The sequence below is a fragment of the Tachypleus tridentatus genome, chromosome 3 (genome assembly GCF_004210375.1).
Source record: "Tachypleus tridentatus isolate NWPU-2018 chromosome 3, ASM421037v1, whole genome shotgun sequence".
In the NCBI taxonomy this organism is placed as follows: Eukaryota; Metazoa; Arthropoda; class Merostomata; order Xiphosura; family Limulidae; genus Tachypleus; species Tachypleus tridentatus.
In genome coordinates, this window is record NC_134827.1 from 85477014 (window position 1) to 85487057 (window position 10044).

The 10044-nt window shown below is 30.3% G+C and overlaps 1 protein-coding gene across 1 annotated transcript in view; it reads right to left on the reverse strand.

The window, feature by feature from the left end:
- Positions 1–9405, reverse strand: part of LOC143247392 (uncharacterized) — a 28686-nt gene extending 19281 nt beyond the window's left edge. The window contains exons 1-2 of the mRNA XM_076495391.1: positions 9227–9405; positions 4661–4713 (exon numbers count right to left, since the gene is read on the reverse strand). Of these exons, the coding sequence (XP_076351506.1) occupies positions 4661–4713; positions 9227–9341 (168 nt within the window). The 5' untranslated portion in view covers positions 9342–9405. The remainder of the gene's footprint in view (positions 1–4660; positions 4714–9226) is intronic.
- Between the last annotated feature and the right edge of the window lie 639 nt (positions 9406–10044).

The following is a 10044-nucleotide window of genomic DNA, read 5'->3' on the forward strand; positions in this document are numbered from 1 at the left end:
TTATCCACTTTCTATGTGTACCAAAAAGTAACATTAAACATTTTCACTGAAGTACTTACTACCTGGAATCATATTTCCTCCACAAGGAAAGGAAATTTAAAAGCACATTTTAAAAAGAAACTCAGTGGGTACTTTTATCAGTTATTATTCTTATCTTAAAATTTTAATGGTTTAAAGGAATGCTTTTCTTAAGAACATGACAGCAAACAACTAAGTTATGTTCTCATACTAAATGTACAAGTTTAAGGAGCCACAGTGTTTATAAAAGTTTAAAGCACAGTACCACATACGCAAGGCTAGTCAAGTCAACAGGTATGAGAAAAATGTTGTGTGCCTGGACTGGTGGTGATTTTCAATCTAGTGGCTCTATCTGAACTCTATTTAAGGTTCAGGATGGGGCTTTCTTTCTCTATTCAAACCCTTTGGTCAAAACAGCATGGTCGCAAAGGTAATTTGGTGAACAAGGCTTAGTCATGACTTTCATTGGATAAAGGCATGTCAATCACTCTTGACTAGGAATACTGGTTCAGGGCACTTCATGGTCAGATGAGTGCATCAGAAAAGATTGGACTCAGCCCGTCTCTCTTTCTGCTCTCCCACTTTTGAACAGTATCAGAACAATTAAAACTAATTATTATTATATATTGAGAAATGTATATACAATGACTTAGGATAAAATTTGGAAGTTACTATAATAAAAACATGGTATAAACAGTCATGTTGGTAGACTTATTAATCCAATTTATAGTTAAAGGTAAATTTGGAATTAGCTCTTTAAAAAAAAAAAACTAAAAAAAAAATAGTCATTTTCCAAACAAATGCAACTGCAAAAATTCTTTTCATAAAATTTATAAAGCAAGCTGCAACTTGTTATGAACAAGGCAAACCCAAATCAATGTGGATGTGTAATCTGTAGTACATATGTTTCTTCTCTGAAACAAGAGATGTATCATCCACAACATTCATCAAGTTGACAGTTTTAACACATGAAACAGTTTTGTATTAATACAAATTATACCCATTACTGTCATCCACATTGAAATATGACATTAAATGGTATTATAGCATTTGTGTTAACCCATTTAACCTTGTGCAAATCCATAATTTTCAAAAATCCCAGTCTCCCCACCAAAAATAAATAAATTAAAGCTTTCCCCATATCTAAGAGCTTTTCTTACCACACTGAGCTGACTAACCAGCTTAGTGTTTGATACATTGCAACTGAAGCTGATTTTTAGTCTCCCCATAGAAAACTATGGTGTTAAAATAAAACTATTAACAGTACTGTCATGCAAGATTGTAAAACCTACAGCAAAAATTCCAGACATAGAGGGCCAAATAAAAATCTAAAAAGCAGAAAAATAAAAAAAACACTTTCTCTATTAGATTTTTTCAAAGAGTTTAAAATACAGTTACATAACAAATAACAAGCAAGTATCTTACTTAACCACTTAAATATTTAAGAACTGCATGAAAGTAGCATTTGATATCGGGACAGAGTCCACAAGTGAAAAAAACAGCATGTTGCTGCAAGTTTAGTAATCAGAATAACATCACAAAAATAGTGTGTCCTGAAGTTAATTCTTCCACATGATGACAATTAATACACATGAGGTAAGAGACTAGCATTTTCCTCAAGATTTAAACACAACAACAACTTAGACAAGTTAAATATTGTTGATGAAATCATAAATATAGAGGCAGTTTTTTAAGTTGAACCTCTGACATGAGCTTTATCATATTTCACCTGTACAATATTGAACTTCTATAGGAAGTCAAAATCAAAACAAAACTAATGCCGTATAAGAGCAGTAACATTCAGTGAAAAAGAATCATAATACTTTTGTTCTTAAATACTGGTATCACCCTTGTTTCAAATGATGTAAAATTGAAATACTCTTTACCTTACAAAAAGTAGTAGCTATGTTCAACCACTTTAAATTTAAAATAAAATTTCAGTATATTTTTCTGCTATTAAAACATACTAATAGAAAATGCAAGTCACACTACACGTCAAGAGTGAACTATATTTCTAATTTTAAATCATAATTTAAAGTAAATTAATTAAATGTAAGAATTACTGATAATTTAAGTGAAAAGTTAATTCTTGATCAAAGGCTAGAGCCCAACAGTGCCTTTAAATATTTATTATGAAACATTGTTTTTCATCTGATGTATTCTTTCGAGATTTGATGTTGACCTTGGTTTGTTACAGAAATGCACTTAAAATCTTCGTGAAATTTCAAATTTTTTGTTATGATTAGCATTCATTTTGTCATTATATTCAACACTATTTTCAATATGCCAGGACTTTTCCAATGGCTTTGTCATATAGTGTCACAAATTTTGATAGTGAGTGAATTATGGTAATACAGAGTTCAATATTTTTACACAAGATTAGAAATTATCTACATGGATTATAGAAAGTCGTAATACATACTCTATTATAGAAATTAATAATGAATATTATAATTATTTTTATCCAAAAATACCAGGAAATTTTCAGAATGCTTAAGTATTTAAGATTTGCAAGATATAAAACCTTCAAAATTCTTTAAAATGTTGAATTTTCCAAATCTATTAAACTCAATGAGATATGCCAGCAGGGCCAGCATGCTTGTTAAAACATTTTATATTCATAATTTATCAATGTCCGTCAATAAATTGACATCAAAATGTAGTTTATAACTTAAATATTATCTAAGCTGTAGTTTGAAAAGGAAATACAAAAAAATACAGCATTCAGTGTTGAAACAATCAGAAACAAAGTATAATTGATACTTGAACCCATCAGTACTTGGTGAAACTCCATAATGATGGTTTTACCAGAGAAACCATGGTTGTGAAACACACAAATGTCTTGTCTCAACTTTGAAACAAAATATACATAATTGCAAGAAAGAATATAAAATTGGATCTAAATACTTTCTGGATTGGCTGAAATGTTAACAAGTTTACCCAACCCACCCGAGAAACCCCTCTCATCTTATCATGTCTTTCAAGACAGTTACACAGTTGCATGTAATTAGGTGCTGGACATGTCTGTAACCAAATACTCTTCTACATAAAAAGGCTGTTACATTAAGTAACTGATAAGATACAAGGTTTAAAACACACAAGTGGAGACTAACTCATACACAAACAGTTCTGCTACAGAAATAGAAATACTTACAGAAAACTGCCTTTACAAATTAATAATCTAATATAAGTGTGAAATTCCATAAAGTTAAAAGTACACACAGGTATAGAAGGGTTTTTAAAATGTAGAACTCAAAGGAAAGAATTGTACCTAATGGCATAAAGAAAAGTCACGACTGAAAATTTATTGAAATATTTCAAAACTTGTATAGTATTAAAATTTGATTTATTAACTACACTTTGATGCCAATGTTATTTACAGTTTGATCTAACCATATCCACATGGTACATATTTTACAGTGTGTCATGTGACAATCTCTCCCTATTATCAAGGCTAAACTTATGAATACATCACCTCGGATTACCAACAAGTTATCTGTCGAAGTGTCTTGTATAGTTTGTGAATCAAGGAGTATTTCTTAGAGATCAACTCCTTTACCTGTTTGTGATTCTAAAAAGTGCAGAATGTTTACTATCCAGAAGGTAAATGTTAAATCATTTTCCTGCTGGTTGGCCAGCAAGCAAGACAAGGAAAGAATAAGATATCAATGGTCAACCATTTGCCAAATTTATACTGTACTGTGTGCCCCAAAAAATTATACAATAGTACTGTACTACATAATAAAGATTCACAAGATTTTGCAGTAATCTGTGAAAATACTGGGTTTATGCTCAAAAGTTTTTTGAAAGGAGTCAACATACTTTTTGTGTTCAAAGTTTGATACGTGAGCTGTAATGGTATGTATCCTTATGCATGAATCAGTTTTTATTGTACAGATGATTTTTTTTTAACAGACACATGTAAACAGCTGGCAGTAAATGCTTTGTTTGTGATCACTAATGTTAAACTCTGAGTAGCTAACAGAACGTTTTAACCTATTTATACATTAGTTAGAAAGTCAAGTAAATCAGTGAATTAAGGATAATCCATTCTTGTGATTGATATTTTTTTGCATTCTACAATGCATATTTAAAAACTGCTCGAATCATATTTTATACAGTCAACTCCAGAAAAAGTTATGGTTAATGAACATCAATGCCCGAGAGCAAACCATCTCAGTTCTGAGGTGCTAAATTTTGTTTCTTTATTATATATTTTTAGCAAAATTAATTGAAATAAAAAATACAAACTTTCCAAATTATCTGAGTAAAACTTGTTTTGTTACATCAATTAGCCTGTGATCACACAGTAATGGTAATAAGCATGTGAAACCTGCTCTTAAGATGAAAAGTTAGTAGTTTGCAAAATGGTTTATTCTATAGCCTTTATTTTATATGATTATAAACTTAAGGCATAAAAAAATTCAATTTTTGTGCATAACATTCACTGGTTATGATGTTTTATAACTGAAGTATCAATATCTCATAGTTTTGCTTACAAGTTAATTTTTATGACTTATTACAAATATCTTAACACCCTCATCCCCTACAACACTTCATAGTTTCAGCTTTGCACATATACAAATTATCACATATACAATAACTGCTTTAACATCATGACTATTTTTATTTAATGACTTACTTCAGCATCTCTTCGATCATCATAGTCCACAAATGCATATGCCGTTCCAGTGCCTACGAGAAATACAATTTTTTTTTATAAATTTCTGAAGGATGTATGTATTCTTTTAATAAGACTTACAATAACTACTAGAATAAATTAAATCAAGCATTTTGGCATGATTACACACAAGTGCCTACTTTTGTAAAACCAGCCAGATTAACTAAACACTGTGGTTTTCTTACCATACAAAGATATCACTAAGTAAAAAAAAGGAAGGGGCAAATAATACTAAAGTATTGTTCAAATAAGGTACAGACATAGTGCAAAAAAGAAAGAAACAGTTTTTCTTAACTTCATTTTGACATGAATAACCTTGATTGTATTAACCATCTTAATGTGATGTTCAAAACAATGTCTAGAGATCTACACAGTAAGTTTCATTCTCAAGTATGTACTCCAACCTTTCACTATGTTCTTGAAATGCCACTATACCATCAACTAAATACAGTTAGCCTTTACAATACAGGTTGGTCATTGAGACCAACTTTGTAACCATTTTGTGCTTGTTATAGTTTTCATTCTATTACTTTTAAATGAAGTGAATATTCATGAAATTTGGCAGATTATCAGTAAGCATTACAAGGCTTTCATATGTAAAATCAGATTTGTTTTAGAGAGTTTTAAGGTTTGAGAAGCAATGTTTTTCTCATATCTTTTTATTTTTGTTCACATGTTGCCTGTCTGATATTCAAAGTAATTTTCATTTTAAGATTAAAAATACCTTTATACATCAGAAAATTTCTCTAATTTCATATGTGAAATCTCTATAATGTCCAGAAAGTTTTATTAAATGTTTCTTAAAAAAAAAACTTTATATTTTATGTTATTTTCACTAACATATATCTGTATGGGTTGAGTCAATTTGAAAATTCCTGTAACAATCATATACAAGTTGAAATTAAAAATTATGCTTTTTTTTTCTTCTAGAATGACTAGAGATTATAAAACAAAAGCAAAAGTCTTTTCACTAAACAGATTAAGTTTCATAACCTTATACAGGTTTATTATTTTTACAATACTGACCTTTCAGCTGTGCCTGGGTAACAATACAGAAATTACAATGATGCAGCACATGGACACCATGCTACCATATTCAATAATATAAAACTAATCTTTGATTTTTTATAAATTGACCTACCTTTGCTGTGTTTTAGTATAGCAGTATTTGGTAAAGTACATCCACATTTCAATTATTATAAACTGTATACATGTTCTTAAACTATTTTTCTTAATAAAACATAGAACAGTAAATATCATCTCAAAAGAGAGAGAAAATGTCATTATATTTGAAAATTGTTGAGGAAATCACTGATGGGGCATGTTGAGCTTCTTATTGGTTATTTACATGTCATACATAGATGTTAGTATAGAAGAAAATTTCCAAAAATAGAAAGGTGAGTAAGGCTACAGTGTTTGATTCACTAAATATAATGATAGCTCAACAAATAGAAAAGGTAAAATGTTTTTATTTTATATTCTAACTTGTCAATATTGGTAATTTCAGTTTCTAATTCTTGCAAAACTACTTGTATTTTAACAACACAAGCATCTGCTGCTCTCAACATACCATGCAACATAAAAATCAATGTTTAGGATTTTTTTTCAATATTTACCTTTAAATTAAGAAATTAAATAACATACAGTACTAAAATTTTGATTGTAATCTAAAGCTTGATACAAAACTTAAAGATATAAATTCATAAAATAGTTAAATAAAAATTTGAATGCAAGTAAACAAACACAATGACATGGCCTTTGATCCATTACTTGTCTGGAAAGGATTAACAAGTCTGAATTTAGTGTTGGTTTTTAAGAGTTTCCATACTTGCCTATTAAACAATAATTTACTTAGACTTATTACACATCATTAAATCATATTTGCATATTTCAGGGTAATTAAAGAAAGTAAATTTCATAAGTATATCAGCAGTTTAAACAATGTAAGAGATGTACATGTATATATGGAATACTACTCAATAAAAGTTCAGTTATCAATAATTTATAAAAACAAATTATGCTAATTTCTAATTCATTAACAATTACTTTTCAGAATTTTTTCAAAAAATGATGAAATGAATATGAATGAATGTAAACAGTTTTAAGCGATAATCTAAGACTTACTTGAAATCACCCCCCTCCCTGAAACTGTCACTTTGGCTTTTTTCCTCATGAAATATTTCCAACAAACCATTGCAAAGAGTAGGGTAAAGAGGGGTCACATGATCTCTGAACTGCCAATCTTTAAAACCTTAATTTCTGCCATGAATGCTGTTATTTTAATAATAATTTCATGTCAATATGGGCTTTTCAACAGGTGTTAACCTATCTAGATGTTTCTTTGTTCTACAAGAAATTTAATAACTTTACCCTAACTGGGGCTTGAACCAAGGGTCGTCACAGTTCATGCTAATATTTTAAGAAGAATGCTTTTATTAACTACTATAAGGGTTTAATGTCCCATAGAGACAATTCTCCACACCCAGCAATATGCAATTCTCTTTCTCAAGTCTACACATATACAACACCATGCACAATCTAAAGCAGCATGCAACACACACACACACACAGAGATATCAGGCCAACCAAGTATGTAATAAATCTGTGCCATCTACTCATTAGATACCAATGTAATTTATTAGTGTTACAAAATTAACAATCTGACAGCAGCTTTAGGGGCCAAGTTTCAAGAAGACATCTCTCTCAAAGAGGTTGAAATTGACTCTTAGTGAAGGGAAATAAGTGGAATTTGTTAAATCAATTAATCATAGAATTCATTAATTGACTACATTCAATTAACCAATTATTCTCACAAAACTTGTATAATTTAAATTATATATAAAAAAACAACAGTAATAAACTGAAACATTAATACAGTTCATTTGATTATTTTAATGACATTAAACAATTTAATGATAATTTTGATGTTTCAATTATTTTATGATACTAATAAATAAGTTACCAGGTCAACAGAATTAATTATCAGATAACTGGTAAAAATACTAACCTTTCACTATGTATTTACTAGAGTACACTAAGTATTATTGCAAGTTTTATTAGCACTAAAATTGTATGTCTCAGATCAAATGAATGATATATTCATTGTGTCTGACAGGACACTATAGATTAATTCATAAAGATTTATGCCATTCATGGTTCAGAAGCTTATTTTAAATTTTAATTCAAACTTAACTGAAAACTTTTCAACTTGATTTGTCATTAAAACAAGCTAAGCCTGCTAAAATCACAAAAACATAACTCAAAATGTTAGTGGCAAATGACTTCAACTTTATAAATGCCATCACCATTATCCTTTTCAGTTGTCTTTTTTTTATGTTTTGAGATTGACTTGTATTTATAATTTGTTTTCTACAAATAAGGTGTTACTGTCTCCGTATAATAACCAAGAACAGTAAGACTGTAAATAATATGAGAAAGAATTTTGTCATTTGTTTAGTTTGCCACTCTAAGCCTAGCCAGTTGTACTTGCCAATATCCACAGTTGACGATTTGTTTTCTAGAAAAATATCCCTGCAGCTTTTTCAAAGGTAAATTGTCATGAAAACAAGTACAAAAAAAAGAGAAAATATAAAGAAAAGTCATGCTACTAAATGTTAAAGAAAAAAATTTAAAATTGTGTCACCAAGTTTAACTCTACTACTGTACAGGATGGCTTATAAGTTCCTACACATCCATATGTTGTGTCTAAGCAATGTTATAATACTAATGATGAGTTAAAGGCAGCTGATACTACGGCATTTGGAACTATAACAAATGCTATGTTGAGGAAAATGTCTCACAGAACTTGGCGTCGCATAATATTATGCAGCGAGAATGTGGGACAGCACACAGATACACAAAATATATGGATGGGTAGGGACTTACGGGCCACCTTGTAGAGTACAGTTGACTATATCACACTTAAATGTTCCAAATAATTAATTTTCATACAACAATATTTCGTGCAGATTTTCAATTTGTAACATTTTTCTTTATTGCTGGCTTAGTAGTACAGATTGTTTTAAAATGTTACTTCATCAAGATGTCTGTCTTGTGAGAGTCATATAGTAAAATTTAATACCTAGGTTTAATTCTCACTGTTTCATTGCAAAAATAGGTACAATTTAAGTGTATAAGTTTATATATTTGTGGGGAAGAGGCGTTTTTAGCATTATTTTAGTATTTCTTAATAAAACAAACTACCTTTGCAGTAGGTCATTATAAAAATCTGTTATAATACAATACACCTTAAATCTTGAACAGTAATTTGAATAAACGACTGAATTAATTTATTATGAATCAATACGAGTGTCAGCATAATTTAAACTTGGACTGTCACAACTGTATGTCTTCGTCAGATTACGAACCAGAAATCAGATTTAACTTTTACAGGTTAGGCTTAATGACTGATCTCACGTGCGCGCCAAACAACCTTTCACTTTTATCAGTTTTAGGCTTAACATATTTACTCTACATTTTAGCTAGAAATAAAATTACCATTAAGAACAAGAAAGCGTATATACGTACCATATTTTACATCACATCGCACAAGCCGTCCATACTTTTCAAAAACGTTTTCAACATCTCTCTCCCTAACATCAATAGGCAAACGCCCAACAAAAAGATGCGACCTTCCCGACATTTTTTCTGTACTAATTCTTATTCCCTGACTACGGAAACCATGACAAATCACCGTACATATAGGACACTTAACACAAACCAAATAACAGTGTCATTAACACTAAATTTTATATTTTCGAAAAAGCGCTTGCAATATGTTTTTCTAATTTACCTTTAAACAAATCAGATTTCAACTAATAAATACAAACTGGCAATATGAGTAAAATAATTAATATTTTATTATTTATTTTTCATCGCGTTCAGTTGTTCCTCCGCCAGAAGTAGTTCCAGCAGGTGATAAGGCAAGGTTGTTGTTTCTCAATTAAGCACAAAGCTACAAAATGTGCTGTCAGTGTCCTGGCTTCTACGAGAGATATAAACCGAAAAGAAGATGGATGGGGTGAGAAGTTTTGGTTTATTTTGAATTTGGCGCAAAGTTATTCGAGAGCTGTCTGCACTAGCCGCCCCTAATTTAGCAGTGTAAGACTGGAGGGTAGACAGCTAGTCATCATCGCCAACTCTTGGGCTACTCTCCAATATAATAGTGGGATTGACTGTAGATTTGTAACGCCCCCACGGCTGAAAGGGCGAAAAAAGCCGTTTGCTACAATAACAAACTTTATGGTGTGAACACTTTCTCACTCAAAATTAGGCCTATTACATTTTTAACACTACATTTTTTATTCAGTTCTTCAGGAAAACGAAGAGTGTATAATAGCTTCTAA